The sequence below is a fragment of the Vicia villosa genome, linkage group LG3 (genome assembly GCF_029867415.1).
Source record: "Vicia villosa cultivar HV-30 ecotype Madison, WI linkage group LG3, Vvil1.0, whole genome shotgun sequence".
Taxonomy (NCBI): domain Eukaryota; kingdom Viridiplantae; phylum Streptophyta; class Magnoliopsida; order Fabales; family Fabaceae; genus Vicia; species Vicia villosa.
Genome location: NC_081182.1, coordinates 11,915,573 through 11,933,789, shown reverse-complemented (window position 1 = coordinate 11,933,789; position 18,217 = coordinate 11,915,573). Strand labels below are relative to the sequence as shown.

Here is an 18,217-nt window from a genome sequence, read left to right as displayed (position 1 = left end):
ATTATCCACAAATTGCACCAAAGGTGTTTCAAAATATCCACAACTGATTCACATAATAAACATATATAATAGGCAATTAAAATAAAACTTCTTATGCACTCTTATTTCTATGCATACTAATACACTACTACCATCATTAATTAAATTCATTTTTTTGTTAAATTAATTTTTGTGTTAGGACTCGGTTCACAAACATATGTATTTGATGAGAACGAGGTTCTAATATATATATGTATTTGATGAGAACGAGGTTCTAATTTTTGTGCCATGCAGTTTTGGACAAACATTATTCCTTCGGGTATTACTAACGATTTTCTGCAGGTATAATTGACGTATTGGGTTAACCGAATTGACGGATTGGGTTAACCTCAACCTCAATATCACTGGTAACGTTGATAGTAGCTGGAGCGATTTTTGGGCTGTAGCGTGTCATTGCTTATGGACGTGGAGAAATAAAGAAACTCATGACGACAATTTCCATAGATCGCTTAATGTTATTCAATATGCCTCTCAAATGGTCAAGAATTATGCTGCAGCTAGAGATCAAAACAAAATAGCTGTTCAAGTAGACAAAAGCTTGGTCTTCATCAATTGGAAGCCTCCCCAAAACGGTTATGTCAAACTAAATACTGATGGAGCTAGTAAAGGTTTACGTCAAGCTGGTTGTGGGGGTGTTATCAGAGATTCGAATGGTAATTGGTTAGGTGGTTTTGCTAAACACCTAGGCACTTGTGCAGCCTTTTGTTGCAGAGCTATGGGGAATTCTTGAAGGCCTTAACTATACTCACAAATTACAGCTCAAAAAGGTGGAACTCAACGTAGACTCAAGAGCGGTGGCGGACTCCATTAAAAAAGGAGGTTCTGAGAGCTTTGAAGGTTTTTCGATCTTACGGCAAATTCGACAAATGATTGTGTTGCATGAAGATGTCCAAATAAGTCATACTTATCGAGAAGCAAATAAATGTGCTGATGCTCTTGCTAGTGAAGGATGTTTCCTCAGCTTTAGTTGTATCTATTATAATGACGTCCCTATCTATCTAAGGCCCTTGTTAGATGACGACTCCAAAGGATTCTCTGTCCCTAGACTTGTTTCTGTGTAGTTTTTTTTTTTTTGGGCTTCGGCTCTCTCTTATCAAAAAAAAAATTACTCCCTCCATTCCACAATAAATGACCCAATACACCTTTTCATACAGATTAAGAAAAGTATAAAAAGATAAGAGAGATAATATATTTTTACTATAGTACCTTTATTATGTATTGAAAATGGTAAAATTTTTAATAATTAGAGGACCGAATTGTAAAAAATATATTTGAAATTGAAATAGATCATTCATTATGGGACACTATTTTATTTAAAATGAGTCACTTATGGAAGGGAGGGAATATACTCTACTAGGTGTAGAGAAAATCTAATAGATCTAGATCAAAGATAAATCGTAGCCATGACTCCGACTGAATAACTAAGTATACCATCGCGGAGGTATCTCACTTGAATCATTGAAAAATTGAAGGATTACTAGAAAAGCTATCTTTGATTGCACCATATATAACTGCCAATCCATAGGAAAGCATAACAGATAGTATCCTCGGTTAATTTTGGGGAAAATCAAATCCTCCATGCAGATGTGGAGACCATTAATAGTTAACACAACTGATATACATGTACTAGTACATAACGAAAATGCAGAAGATTAAAATCTGTAATCTTTCCAAAATTTTAAATACTAGATTTCCTATAAACTACCTTCAGCAAACTTGAGTTTGACATAAATTATCCAAAACCCTCCATGCCATCCTAATTTTGATAGATTAATTCAATTCACTTGGTAGAAAATCATTCTAGCTTCTTGCCTTCTAAAAAAACTTGTATTAATTTTGATAGAAATCATGATTAAACAAGACATGAACTTGAAAACAAAACAAGTAAAAAATTAATCCTTGTAGTAAAACTAAGAAAAGAAAACGTATAAATATGGTGAAAGAAGTAGCAGAAGAAAACAGTGAATACTGAATACACATACATGCATATAACATAGACCATACGCATAATAATAATAATAGTAATGACTTTACCAAAGAAATGGTTAATAATTAAACTCACGCGCCATGAAAAGAGTGTATTCTTTATTGCTATTGAAAGAAAAAAATGTCAGATATTTCAATCATGGCCTAGATTTGTGTTCAGCAAAAGGGAAGATCAGTCGGATGAATTAATGCTTGCTTGGTTGTTGTACTATGCTGCCTCCTGGATTACATGAATGATAAACAATTAAAACATAATTTTTTACTTATAAAAGTTAAGCAGAATCTAACAAAAATATACAAACGGGTGTAGCGGCCATGCATATTTTTGACAAACCAAATTGAGATCTATATCCATAGAAGATGATTCCATTTAAAGTTAATTTAATCATGATTCCATAGAGGTGAAAACAAAAGCAGCGCCAGAAACCCTAGACGAAACAAACACCTTAGGAAACAACATGATCCTGATTTCTTCGTATAAACAAAAATAGGAGCAAAAACAAAGGTGTTCAGAAATATGCAAAAACAAGAACCAATTAAAAAAAACAAAAGAAGCATACCATGATGCTCAGGTTGGGATGGAAAGTATATCAGGAAGATTTTACAGAGAGAGGCCAACACAGATGTGTTGGCAGTATGACCACCTCCGACTGCAAATAGAAAGAAAAAGAAGAAAAGAGGAGGAAGGCGGTGGAGGTGGACAGAATGCCAAAAAACTGTGTAGGCACCAAAGCTTTGTCAAATCGACCTGAAGAAATGAAATTTGAAAAAGAGGAAGGTATAGAGATATGATGAGATAGAGATTGATAGTTGTAAGGGCATATAGGCAGACAGCAGAGGTGTATATTTAAGATGTGACTGAGGAGGTGGGTGTCATTAATTCACTCCCTCCTCCTATTATTTACACTACCTATTTAACCTAGGCATTTCTCTACTATTTTTGACATTAGTTTGAAAGCAAAATACCTCTAGTACTTTTGACATTAGTTTGAAAGCAAAATACTTTACTAGTTTGAAATACAAAAAATTAACAGTGAACAATCTCTACTATTTATTTATTTTATTTTAATTTAAAATAAATTAAAATTTTATAACAATTTAATTTATACTGAAGATATCTGCATTCAATTTAAATTCATGAGTATTAAGAAATTTGCAAAAATTAATTGATGAGGGAGCCTGTATATTGAAATGCTCTTGTTATTTAATTAATTCATATAAGAAAATTGAATTTTATCAACTACTGTTCTTAAAAAAAATAAGAATTTCAAATAAATAATTTACTTATTAAAAATCTTAAACATTTTAGTTTTTAATACTTTCTAGTCTGTTTTTTTTTCTATTTTTATTTATCTTAAATTATTTATTTTTTTAGAGTAATAATATAATATTTATTATTTTTTCTACTAAATTACTGTTATTTAATGGATTTTAGTAAATAACATTTATTTCATAATTGAAATTAACATAATTAAGCATTATCTTAAAATTTGTGAAAATCTCAAATAAAAACATTTATCATAATCTTTTAAAAATACTTTTAAGCATTATTTTGGAGATATGATTTTTCTTAAAGAATTACTTTTAATATATTTATTACAATATTTTACATAAAATTGTATTGGAAATTTAAACCAAATAAATATTTGTCAAAGCATAATTTTTTAAGTGTGATTTTTACTATTTTTTAATAAAAATATAATAAATATATTTAAATATTATTTAATGAATAAAAATAAAATAAATTTATATATGTATAAAAAAAATTATACATTTATCATATTTTTATTGAAAAATAATAAAAATCAATAAAAATAATATTTAAAAAATTATATCTAATTGTATTTTTTTTAATACTACTAGTTTAAACAAGTAATTGCTGTGTTATCTAAAAAATTGATGGGATGAATAATTTGATTGATAAGACGAGAAGGCATATTTAGAAAGATCAAAGGATCATCATAGATATTGTTAGTTTTTTCTTGCTCCTACCTCGTTCTTGTTGAAATCCACTCTTCTTTTCATCTCCCTAGCTCTAGTTTTTCACTACCTCGATTCTGATGCCCATTGCCATTAATATTAAAGGTTTGCTATTTCTACACTACTTTTTCTACACCATACCTCTACACCGTAGTATAAGATAACAAAGGAAAATTTACATGCACACAAGTATAAGAAATTATTAAAAAAATAAGATTAGTATGTTTTAAGTATTATGTTACGGTGTGGGTGTCAAAATTGGGTGTAGGAATATCTTTTCCCTTAATATTATACAAAAAAAACACTTGTCTATCCGCTTGAGCTGCTTGCTTGGCTGGACTAGAATGGGAAGCATGATAGTTTTTCCTTTTTCTTTTAATATTTTCATTCTCATGATTACAATTACATTTTTTTTTGTAAGTCTAGAAAAATAACTTAGTTAAGACTTCTTTTTATAAATAATTTAGAGTCATGTTTAATTATTTTTTAAAATGTTAAAAAATTGAATTACATGTTTGAAGTTGTAAATAGAAATATTTAATGAGGTTAGATTAAGTTATTTAATCCATTTTAAAGTTTCATTTTAAGTAGTCTATGATGGTGTGTGGAAATACTTTAACATTAACATCATGTTATTTGAAATGCTAAGACAATATAATCCAAATTAAAAGGGTGCCCATGTTTATATAAAAAATTCTACAAGAAATAATATTTTCAAATGAGTAAATTTAAAAATTTTGATCATTTTTTATTTTTTAAAAATTATTATATTACAATTTTATTAATAATTTATTTTAGTATAGTTAATATAAATGGTTAACTTTTAATTAATTTTCACAAGCCAAAATAAAATTCATTTGGACACCCAAATTTTGTATGAAACTGATAAAATGTTGAGAAGAGAATATAATCGGAATTAAAAAAGTGCCTACGTTTTCATAAAAATTCTAATATTATAGATTTAATATTTTTAAATGGATATATTTGAATTTTACTATATTTTGATGTAATTTATTTTACCATAGTTAATATAAAATTTAATTACTTTATTACATATTTATATGAAACTCATATTTATATGAAACTAATAAAAATATAGAGTGATATGGTATATATTTTTGAATTATTTAAACAATATATTATTTTATGAATATGTGACTAATATCCAAAATCACTACACTTCATAATTGGTTATCGAAACGCAATAATAGGCTAAAACATACACCAGTTTAATTTTAAGTGTTTTAAGTCTTTCATATCCATGTCCTTCTTTAAGTTCTTAAACACTTCAATTGTGATTTCTTAGGTCACTAAATTGGTCACTTAGTCTTCATATCTACAATATCTCAATCTCAATATATTCTTTCACTAACAAGTTCTCTCAATTAGTAAAACTTCATCTCAATATGCTTGCTTCTCTCATGTGCAATTGGATTCTTAGCAAGGTTTATAGCAGAAATGTTATCAACCATGAGCATTACAATGTCACCTTCTTCATTGTGAGACTCTTTCATTAGATTCGTTAACCACGCAGCTAGGCACGAACAAAACAAAGCAACAATGTACTCAACCTCACAAGAAGATAGTGCTAATATCAATTTCTTCTTCGAATAACATGAGATTAGTATTTCACTGAACATAAAGATGTTTTCAGATGTAGAATTTCTATTATCTTTATCTCTACTTCAATTGGAATCGATAAAGTCGAGCAAATTATATTCTCTGCTAGTGTCCATTGCGGGAAAAAGAATTCTGCAGCCAATAGATCATTTGATGTATCTTAGAATCCTCTTTACTGCTACTAAGTGACACATTTTCGGTCTCTCCATGAATCTACTCACAATACCGACACTAAACGCCAAATTCGATCGCGTATTATACAAATTACGCAAGGATCCGATCAGCCTCATTGTGAGTTAGATTAACATCTTTTTCATCCTCATTATTCGACAAAGGTATCCTCGACTCAGCCGGAGCAACGACCTCATTGCAATGCTCCATTTTGAATTTCTTCAAAATCTTAAAAGGATACATTCCTTAGCCGATATGTTTATCAATTGTAGCCTTGTCACCATTCTGTTATTTTACAAAGTATTGAGATCTCGAAAATTGAGATGCTCAAGCCTATAGTGCTATAACCATTCTTCTCGACTAGTCGTTGTAGCAAGACACACATGCTCCATAATCTTCAACTCAACCTTGAATGATCTATAGGTAGACACAAGATATTTTAGGACCATAACCCTGTTTGCATCCATAATGCATAGCCCCTTGTGCTCCATTTGAATCTTGTAACTATTATCAAGTAATTGGAAAATACTTAAATGATTATATTTGATTCCAAGAATATACAACACATCTTTTTTATTAAAGAGTGTCTACCATCCCTTCTCTCGATCGATACATCACTTATCCCTTCCGTCGCTATCGTAGTGTCATCCGCTAACTTTACTTTGCTATTCATGGCACGATTGATTTTACCAAACCAATCTTTCCTCCTCGTCATACGTTGAACACCTGGAGTCCAAATACCATTGATTGTTGCATTGCGGTACATCTTTCAAAGTTACCATTGCATTTTCTTTTGCATGTAACCGGTTATAACATTTACGTACCGGTTACAACATGTTGTTGCTGCAGCATTTCCAAACTTTTGTTGTTGTTTTCCCATAACCTGTTGTTGCTGCATATTCCCTTTGTGATCATGACCTAAAGTGTGTTCTCCTTATCTAACTCTTGTCTTGCAACCTTGATTGCATCCACCAGAGGTTTCTTCTTGTTCCCATTGCACTCTCTTGCAAAATGACTGAACTTTTGACAAACAAAGCATTGCATTTTATTCTTGTCAATCCTTCTCCTTTCACCTCTAAAGTTGCCTTGACCACCATTCTTGTTGCAGTTGCTCGCACCCTTTTAACAAGCCGAATTCTTGAAGTTTTGGGATTCTTTTTCACCAAATTCTTGAAAATTCCCTTTAGTTTTCATGAGTAATTTTCTCTTCGATTTCTTGTCTTTCTCATTGAAACGAGCTTGTAAAGCAATCTCCGTCTTTGTCTTGTCACAATTGCTTTCATCCTAAATCACTACGACTATGTTATTGAATCTTGCTATCAAAGAACGCAAAAATTTTGCGACAACGTACTACTTTTTGATTGTTTCTTTACATGCTTTTACTTGGTTCACCAACCAAACAATTCTCGTTGTGAAATTATTGATGGTCTCCTTCTCCACAATTTAAATCAACTCGAGTTTTTTTTGGAAATCTTGGCCTTACAACCTTCGTCTTGACTTGATACTAAATGTCTGAACTTTGAACCACAAGGTTAGTGTAAATGGAGTAATTGATTGTAGAACGGGAGAGTGAGAGAAAGCGTAATTGAGGATGCAAAATATACTCATTCGCTATTTGCATTTGTATTAACTATACAATGACATTTTAAAAGTATATACAAATTCAACGAATTGTGACACAAGTAACAAAATGAGACATTTTAAAAATATATACAAATTCAACGAATTGTGACACAAGTAACAAAATGAAATAATAGAAAATTTAAGATAATTTTCTCTAACCGGTTATAGCTGTTTCTAATACAATACTAATCGGTTTCTAAAATGCACTGTTCTAACCGCCAAAAACACTAAATCGGTTATCAAAACGCAATAACCACTTACTAACTCTTGGAATTATTAATTTTAACATGATCTGATAACACTGAACACAAGTCTGCTAAAACAACCATGAGATTATTCTATAGTAGTGTCATGTAAATCCAATTTATGGAATAAGATGAACCAAACTCACTTTCACCTTCTCATTTCATTAATGGGACCTACTCCCCACTCGTTAAGAATCCAAAGTATCCTGTGCTCAACACTCAACATATCGAACTTAAAGAAAAATGCTTTTGACCTAACCATATTAGACCCATATAGGGCATCAACCCTTTTGCCTTGCATTGGTTAGAAAGAGAGAATATGGTCAATAATCACACTTTTACCTTCTGATGTTCCTTTTTCCATGGAATAAATTCTGAGTGACACAACACAACAACGAAAGATATGATTTAATCTTCCTTCCTTTTGTCACTCGATATGTCGCACTCATCACACCCACAAACCACAAACCCACGCTCTTACAAACCCCAAATATTTATTACTCACAAGAACAAACTCCCACACTAATTATTACTACACCACTTCTTTTTTCTATACGTGCATTTATCACACCCACCTCATTTTCACTTGCCTTATTTATTTCTACCTATACTCTACCACACTATTTAATGTTTTTTCTTTCATGAATTTGAATTCAAAATAATTGACTCCAAAAAAATTGATATCCGTTGATACCATAAATTCATTTCCTTTGTTTGAGGTGTATTATATCCCTTGCTGGTTGTTTTATTAGTCTGTGAGGAGGGTACAGACCAGTTGGCCTGTTGAATTATTGTCAGAGAGCTATGATTAAATCATTGGAACAATGAAAATACAAGCACTAAATATAATGATGAAGTCTCAATCTTTTGGACTATGCTCATTAATTTGTTTTTAAAGTTTAAAATAGCAGTATTTGATTTTATGTGGATTTTTGAATGATGATGTTATAGGGTTGGGGTGAAGTGCGACAGAGGATGATGACTAGAAATTATAGTACTTGCAAAGACTCCATAAACTCCACGTTCAAGTTCAAATATAGATTATCAAATATAGTTTAGGGATAATTGACATTTACCCCCTGCCACTAGAGCGAGTTTTGATTTTCTTCCCTATTAATTTTTTTTTGGATTACCCCTGTATTTTTAGGGTACCCCTAAGCGTGTAAAAAATAGTGAAAATCCACGGGGGTAAATCAAAAAAACAAGTTTACAGGGGGTCCTAGGGGGGTAAATCATAGAACTTTTCATATTTCAAGGAGGTAATAAAAAAAAAATAATTAATAGGGGAAAATCAAAACTCGCCCTAATGGCAGGGGGTAACGGTTATTTATCCCATATAGTTTATATATATAGATATCATATTGGGGCAGCTGCCCCCACAAACTTTATATTTTGTTTAAGAAGTTTGAATATTTTATATAAAAAGTTATGAGTTGCTCCCACTAAATAAGTAATATTTTAAGAAAATAATAAAAATTATGTGATGTATTTATTTTTAAAGTTGGTTTTAAACCTTGTAACCGATGAAAGTTGTATTTTTTCGATAAATACAAAGGTTGAAAATATTTTTTTCAATGAATTTTGTGAAAAATCAAATATTTAATTGTATAAGTGATAAATTATAATTAACAATTTGATATAAGAAAATATATAATGTTAATAGTATTATTAATATAAAAATTAATACAATAATTTTAAAATATGACAATAACAATTATTATAGAAGTTGAAATTCTTTTAATTTTTTTAATGTATAATAATATAACTTTGTAATATCTTTTTTAAAATACATATATAAAGAGATATCAAGTTTTAGTGTATCTCATTTTCATCAAAAAAAAATGATGACGTATACTATATTTAAGATACAAGACATATTTTTATTGACTTGGCATAAGAAAGATTAACTATTCTTTTATTTCCGGTGACATTTTCTTCTTTTAGTCATCTTTTCCAATCGTCTTCTTCATCTTCTTTCTCTCCCAGCTAGTTTATCCGTCTTCTTCATTCTCCAAAAAATGTTTTTTATGTTCTCTCTCGCTCATAAAGTATGTCATGTATAAAAAAAAAAGACACATTAATGTTTTTTTGGCAAAAAATGAACACGCCGGACCAAAACTGTTTAAAAAATAAATAGGAGAACTAATTTCGTGAGTTAACCAAAATAAAAAGACCGAACTGTAATTTATCTTTGAAACACTATTGATAATATTATTATTTACAGTAACTATTTAAATATTAATATAATATTATAAAAAAAAAGTGTAATTTGCAATTTTCGACCTCATTAATAAAAAAATTGGATCCATATATATATATATATATATATATATATATATATATATATATATATATATATATATATATATATATATATATATATATATATATATATATATATATATATATATATATATATATATATATATATATATATATATATATGATAGAATTACATACCCATTAGATAAATATTTAGAGTTGTAGAAGAAAATTTACTTTATGTTAAACTAAAATTATCCTAATATAGAAATACTTTAGATCCTTAAATACTATACCAAAAGTTAATCCTTGAACACAAATTTTTTAAAGGAAGTTTAATGATCAAGAGATAAAATATTTTTAATCATTTATTACGTTAATTATGTGCTAACTAATTATAACCACAATATTAATTTCTTTTTTTAATCAATGAATACTTTGATTAATTCAAAAAATTATATATACAAGGTGATCGCTCGGATCTAGCCCAAAGAAATAAAAAGGACAAAAAAGCACCACTTGACTAATTAAGCATTAACTTAGCCAAATGACCTCTAAGTTTCCTATTACTTCATCCCCTATACACTATCATATCTATGATAATATTTTCAACTTTCTTACTATGTATATCATATCCAAAACTTTTGGCATTTCTATAACACCACACCTCATAGATGCATTAAATGACAGCCAGCTTCAATATAATAGCTTTATTACCTTTATCTCTACTATTTTGCACAAGCCATAGAATTTCCTGATCCCACCCTTTAGGGTCATGTTGAACTTGAATCCAATTCTACATGTTTCTCATATTGCCTTTAGCTGTTTACATTCAAACATGATGTGGTTTTGACTCTCCTCTTCATTACAAAAGTTGCAATTCATATTGTCAATCATGCCCCATTTATGGTGTCTATCCTTCGTGGCTAGTCTCTTATGGAAAGCAATCCATAGTTGAAAAATGGCTTGACGCTGACCCAGATTTCCATACAACGCGACTCTCAAATCCACTTTCTGTTTTCTTTCATATAGGCCTTGTTGGTACATCATCTTCATTTGAAACTTTTGCTTTTGTGCCAAGTAAGTCCAAGCTTGCATTTGCCTAACATCGTGTCTCTGCTTCATGACAACTTTCATTATCCACAAGTAACCGTCTTTCACTCTTGCATCCGTCAACAGTTCAATCTTTAGGTAATATGTGTGGAATCATTTCACCCAAAGGCTATCAACCTTTTCATTTAGGTTCTAGAGGAGTTTCACCAGCACTGTATTATTCTAGACTGTCAAATCAATCAGATTCAAGCCACCACTCTTTTTGGGATTGCATACCGTCTTCCATGCTATAGGGCCTTTCTTCATCGTCTCCATATTGCCCGTCCACAAAAAGTATGGCAAAAAGAGTCAATTTTGTGTATAACATATGTAGGGAAAGGCAATGCTTGCATCCAATAATTCATGACAGCAAATGTGGTGCTCTTAAGTAATTGTACACGACATGTATATCTTAGCAATTTTGAGCTCTAGTGGGTAATCCTATAGACAATCATGTCAACCAACAACTGCATATACTCTTTAATTGTCAGCTTTTTGCTTTTCTTAGGTACACCTAATTACCTGAAGGGGAGGGTCCCGTCTTTGAATTTTATGAATTTCATAATGGTTGCTTTCATATTTTGGTCCACTATTCCAAAGTAAATGTTGCATTTGGTTGGATTTATCTAGAGTCCCATGTCTTTAGAGAACCCTTCAAAATCTTGCATCATTGTCTCAACAGACCCAATATCACATCTAGTAAACATTAACAAATCATCCACAAAGCACATATTGGTTAATCTCAACTTGTCTCACTTTGCATGGTGATTGAAATTATGGTTACATTGCATTCTATGAAGACTCCTGTTGAGATATTCCATGATAATAACAAATAAAATAGGGGATATAGGGTCACCTTGGCATAGTCTCATTCTAGTCACCATAATATCACTACATTCACCATTAATACTGAACATATATGACACCGTTTTGACTTCCACCATGATCAAGGTTATAAATTTCCTAGGGAACCCAACTTCTTTCAGCACACATTCCATAGCCTTCCAATCAACAGTATCATACGCTTTATGGATGTCCACTTGCATCATACATTTTGGAGTGCCTCCTTTCCTACATTATCCCTTAATTAGCTCATAAGTCAAGAGGATATGATTATGGATTGCTTGCCCTAGTATAAATGCAACTTGGTTTTGACCAACGATACTCTATAACACCTTTCCCATTCTTGTAGCCCTAATTTTGGACACAATTTGGTATACTATACTGCAACAGGAAATGGGTCTGTATTCCCTAAATGTTTTGGCCTCCTTACTCTTTGGAATTAAAGTCACCAGTGTACAATTCATAACCTTTTACATCCTAACAGTAAGGAAACAGTCATGCACTGCTCTAAGTACATCATGTTTCATAATACTCCATGTTACCTTGAAGAAATATGCTTCATACCCATCCACTCTTGGGGCCTTAAGGTCACATATACTTCTTAAGGCTTTCTCAATCTCATCATTAGTAATAGTAGTTGTCAAGAACTCTGTTTTCACATTACTTAGTTGAGGGCCTTCTATTAACACAGTTGTGTCTATTCCATCAATCTTTGCATCAGCTTTACCCATCATATTTTTATAAAACAGCATGACCTCTTTTTCAATTTTTGCTTTTGTTTTCAGTTCTGTGACATCTTCAGCCTGAAGCATGCTCATTTTCTTTATCTTATTTTTGGCCTTAATGCAAGCATGGAAATACTTGTTGTTTCCATCCCCCAATTTCATCCACTATAGTTTTGATCTATGTTGTAGCTCATTTTCCTCTATATCTTGCCATTTTATAACCTCATCAGTATACAGTTTGACAACTTCAATTTTGGTGACATCCATTCTATCTTTACAAAGACCAGTATGGGCATTATGAAGATTCAATATGGCTCAATAATATTATGGTTCACATCTTTAAAAGGCTTGCTCAATTGTCTCACCTTAGGTTATAGCCTCTGAAGCTTCTTCCACAAGACATACATTGGCCTGCCAAATATAGGTCCCCTCTAACTTCTAGCAATAGTAGTCAGAAAACCCACCAAATCAGATGTGCAATTCATGAATTTAAAGTTATACTTCTTCTTTAGGCTTACCTTATTCTCCTTCAAGCATAAGAGAGCATGATCCGAAACACTTGGATGCATGACTGTAGAGGTGTAATCAATGTACTTTTGTAGCCAGTCCAGGTTTCCAATCACTCTATCAATTCTAGAGTATATGGCATCATCCCTTTGTTTGTTGGTCTAAGTGTAGTGCTCACCAACACTATCCATCTCATACAATCCAATCTTCCCCATTATCTTGCAAAGATACCTATACTTATTTTTTGTCACTTTCCTTCCTCCAAGTTTATCTTGGCTTCTCAAAACATTATTAAAGTCTCTTATTAAATACCAGGGGCCTTGTTGCTTATGGTGTAGATCTTCAATGTCTTTCCATAGATCGTGCCTTAGATCAAGGTGGTTCATAGCATATATGGCAGTCATCCAATACACTCATTTCCCTCGAACATCATGGATTCCACAATGCGTCATTTTCTTAGTTATTTTCACCACTTTGATGTCCATTTTGTTTTCGTTCCAATAAACCTACAATCTTCCATTCTCATGTTTCTTGTAGTTATCAAGGTACCTTCCTCTCATCTGCAGTTTCTTCCTAACATTCTAAACTTTGTTCATTTTGACTTAAGATCAATAAGACGAGAGCTTATCTCTTTGATCTTACATGGTTTATTGAGCCCCATAAGCTTTCATGATATAATCATGGTACATACTCTTGAAACACTACGGCATCTCCTCACTTTAGTGTCTCGAATCTGTTTCCATAAGCTACTTCTTTTGTTACCATAGGCATTTTTCCTCTATATCTAGCACCTTTTGAGACCGGTGTCCATTCCTCATCATTTTTCACCTTGCTAGTTATAACAGTGGAGACTCTTTCTGGTTCTAGGGCCTTTTCCTCTTGCTCTTTCCTCTTGACTTCTTTTATGACTTTTGGTTTCTTTTCCACCCATTGTTTGACTTGTTTCTTCTTTTGTTCACATTGGTGTCCAATTTTCTTGCACTTGTCACAATAGACTGGCTTTCATTCATACTATACATCTTGTTTTATTTTTCTCCCTTCACATCTCTTGATAGTAATCTTCTTAGGCATCTCTTGTGTTATGTCAATCTCCATTAACAGCCTTGCGGATGAGATTCTAAATTTATTGGCTGTGCATTTGTCTGTGAAAATATGATTCCTTATCATGTTACCTATCTTGCTCAAGCTTCTTGAACCCCATAAATGTAAAGGTAATTGGGGAAATTTCACCCAAATCTGCACCATCCTCAGCATGTCATTCTTTAGGCTAAAATCCAATTTCCACTCACTAAGCAACATAGCTAGGTTCCTAATCGTATACGTCTCTTTCATCAACATCGCGTCCCTCTCAACATAGAAATGAAAACGGAGTATGAAATACCCTTCATCATTATAATACATGTCAGGAAGTTTAACAAAGTTCCATATCTTCATCATGAATGATTTGACAACAGTCATGCTCACCTATGTGCCTAACACATACATTATTAAAGCAGAGTCCCAAAACCTTACCTTGTTTGCGATATCAGATTCTTCAATTTGAACTTCGATCTCACCATTGATAACCTTGGGCGTAACATACTCAATATCATTCCCTGGGTTACGATTGCCACTGAGAACATCTACACATAACTTCTCCCTTTCTTCAACTATTGTTGGTGATTTTAGGGTTTTCGACTCACCCTCGATTCCTAACTTCTCTTCTTCACGCGCCTTAATTTCGGTTGGTTTTTCAGGTGTTTCCACTTTATCCTCATTGCTCTCCACATTTTCTTCACCCAACTTACTAGAGCTTGCTGTGCTGGTCGATTTTTCTGGTGACGGAGGCACGATCGTCTTGGCCTCCCCTGTCCTCTTCCCATCACAACACTTTATGGGCATTTAATTGTTTTCACAATATTAACTTTAGAAATAATAAAAGAGTTGATATTCCATTTTTTTGAAGAAAAGAAAAAATTTACTATCCAAAGAAAAATGAAATAACTAAGCTTGAACTTTATGAGCAAATCAAATTTTTTAGAATTAAGAAAGAATTAAATACTAAAGCCACTTAATAGTGATTTATAGTGATTTTAGTATTCAAGTTTAGAATTCTTCTCAAATCAGATTCCATGCTCCATGGTTCCCATGATATACCTTATAACTCTTTTTGCTGCCCCAAGATGTAAATGACTTGGTTTGCTCATGAATCTTGAGAGTAAACTAGCCGCAAACATTAAATCGAACCTTGAAGCTGTAAGATAAAGCAAACTTCCAAACAAACTTTTATACATGCTTGCATCTACTAATCTTCCGCCATCTTCCTTCTTTAATTTTTCATTCACCACTAAAGGAATATCAACAGGTTTGCAGCCATACATGCCAAAAAAATTCAAAATATTTTCAGCCTATCTCTTTCGACAAATAAAAACTTCATATTCATCTTGGTATACCTCAATACCAAGAAAATGATTAAGCAAGCCAAGATCAATCATCTCCTTTTTTTCATCATTTCTATTTTAAGTTTCTTAACCATTTTCTTGTTTCCCTTTACCTTGATACTTCACATACAAGGTAGGCTCACTTTGACTTCTTTGAAATCCTTGTTGAACGAAGTAGCTATCAATTTCACTATACCACACTCTATGGGCTTGTTTCAACCCATAGAGAGCTTTCTTCAATTTGTAAACTTTTTCCTCTTGGCCTTTAGTCACAAAGCCTTGAGGTTGCTGCACATACACCTCTTCTTTTAATTCTCCATTTAAGAAATCTGACTACACATAAAGTTGCTACAAATTCTAACCTTTTTGAGCAACTACCATAATGATTGTTCTCACAGTGTCCAAACATGCAACCGAAGCAAAAGTCTCACTATAATCAATTCCAGACTGTTGTGCATAGCCTTTGACTACTAATCTAGCCTTGAATCTTTGGATTGAACCATCTGGATTATGTTTCAATTTGTATACCCACTTTACCCCAATAACTTCTCTGTCATTTGGCTTTTCAACTAGCTGCCATGTTTTGTTTTTCTCATTAGAATTTATTTCTTCTTGCATCGCACTCCTGTAAACATCTTCTTTGATTGCTTCATCAAAAATTTCTAGTTCCACTACAAAATAGTTGTACTTTGCATAAATATCACTAAAGTCCTTAAATTTTATTTGATTTGAGTTAGGAGATGATGAACTTGAAATTGGTGAACGAGAGGATGAAGAACTTGGTGTACATGGGGATGGTTGCTTATTTCTAGCTGCTGAATTTTGTTGTAATAAAGTTGCAGGCAATGTTTTCTCCTTCATTTTGCCTTCTTTCCAATTCCAAGAAGCCTCCTCATCAAATACAACATCTTAGCTAATGATCACCTTGTTTGTCTTCAAGTTCTAAAGTTATAGTCCTTTGACATGAAACTATAGCCAATAAAGACACACATATTTCACTTGTTTCTCCCAGCTTTGTCCTATTTTATTTATGAATTTGAGCATAGCAAATACACCCAAAAACTTTAAGGTGGTTAACTGAAGGTGTTCTTCCACTCCAAGCTTCAAATGAAGTCTTATTCCACACAACCTTTGTTGGTCATCTTTTCAGAAAATACACAACAGTGTTAACACCCTCAGGCTAAAAGGTTTTAGTCAAACCTTACTCAAGGAGAACACACTTTGCCATCATAGTTTGGTTCTTTCTTTCAGATACATCATTTTGTTGAGGTGAATAACCGATAGTGAGCTGTCTTTCAACAACTTCATTATCTTCAAAAAAATTGTGAAATTCATTTGATGTGTACTCTTTCCCCCGGTCACTTCTCAATATTTTTATAAACCTACCACTTTGTTTCTCAACAAAAGCTTTAAACTTCTTAAAAATTACAAAAAACTTCAGATTTTTGTCGCATAAAATATACCCATGTCATATGGGTAAAATCATCAATAAACAAGATAAAGTACCTGTTTTTTCCATGAGACAAAGTATTCACAGGGCCAAACACATCTGTGTGTAAAAGTTCCAACACTTGTTTGGCTCTCCATGCTCCTTCCTTTGGAAATGGTTGGCGGGGGTATTTTCCTAGCATACATCCTTCACACACACCAGGTTTTTCTTCAACTATTGGCAGTCCATACATCATCTTCTTTTGATAAAGCAACTTGAGACTATTGTAGTTCAAGTGTCCAAGTCTCTTGAGCCATAAACAAGAGTCATTATCTTCTCTAGCCATCATGCAGAAACTTTTCTCATAATTAAGAGAAAGTGGAAAGCTTATATTGTTGGTCATTTTTACAACAACAACATTTCTCCTCTTTGAATAAAAAATTATCCACTCTCGATTCTCAAAATTTTGAGAATAACCATGCTCTAAAAGTTATCCAATGCTTAGCAAGTTCTCATCTAACTATGGCACATAAAGAGTGCCATGAATAAATTTGCTTCCTTGATTTGTTGTAACTCCAATATTGCCTTTTCATTTTACTTCAACATGTTCTCCATTGCCCAAGTTAACTTTTGAGCCAAATGAAGAAACAATGTTGATAAAAGCTTCTTTCTTTCTGATAATATGATTGCTACAACCAATATCCAAATACCATACATTTATATCTCCTTGAAATGCTTTTTGACAAGCAAAAAACAAATTACCTTCATCATTTTCTCCTTTTGCAAATGAAGCATGTTGTTGATTGGTAAAACGACAACCCTTTTGAATGTGCCTGAATCTCTTGCAATTGTGACATTGTGGTTTTCCCTTGTTCCAACAATCAGTCTATTAAAGTATTCATTCAAACTCTCATTCTCTTTCATTCTTTCATTTTCATAGTCTCTCTCTTAAGAGGTTTAAGTTTCACAATTCTCACATTTGAGTCTCTTTCAAACTCTTGTTGTAGAATATTCCATGATTCCTTTGATGTTTTTGCTCTCATAATTCTTGGGAAAATGGATAGAGAGACTCCTCTTTGAATCATCCAGAGAACTCCAACATCTATGATCTTCTTCTTTATCATCATAATCATCATCATCATCATCATCACCATCATCTTCTTCTTCTTCAATTCTTCAAGTCGTTGGCTTGATTCTTCGGCCTTTTCTTTTGATTCTCTAGCCTCTGTTGGTGCTGGTTCTTCATACCCGTTTTGGACGAACTCTAAGACATCC

At 32.2% G+C, this 18,217-nt stretch overlaps 1 protein-coding gene across 1 annotated transcript; it reads right to left on the bottom strand.

Annotated features, from left to right (window-relative positions):
- Positions 1-12,331: 12,331 nt before the first annotated feature.
- Positions 12,332-12,748, bottom strand: LOC131657549 (uncharacterized). Its single transcript, XM_058926933.1, has one exon. The coding sequence runs from the start codon at positions 12,746-12,748 to the stop codon at positions 12,332-12,334; it is 417 nt and encodes a 138-aa protein (XP_058782916.1).
- Between the last annotated feature and the right edge of the window lie 5,469 nt (positions 12,749-18,217).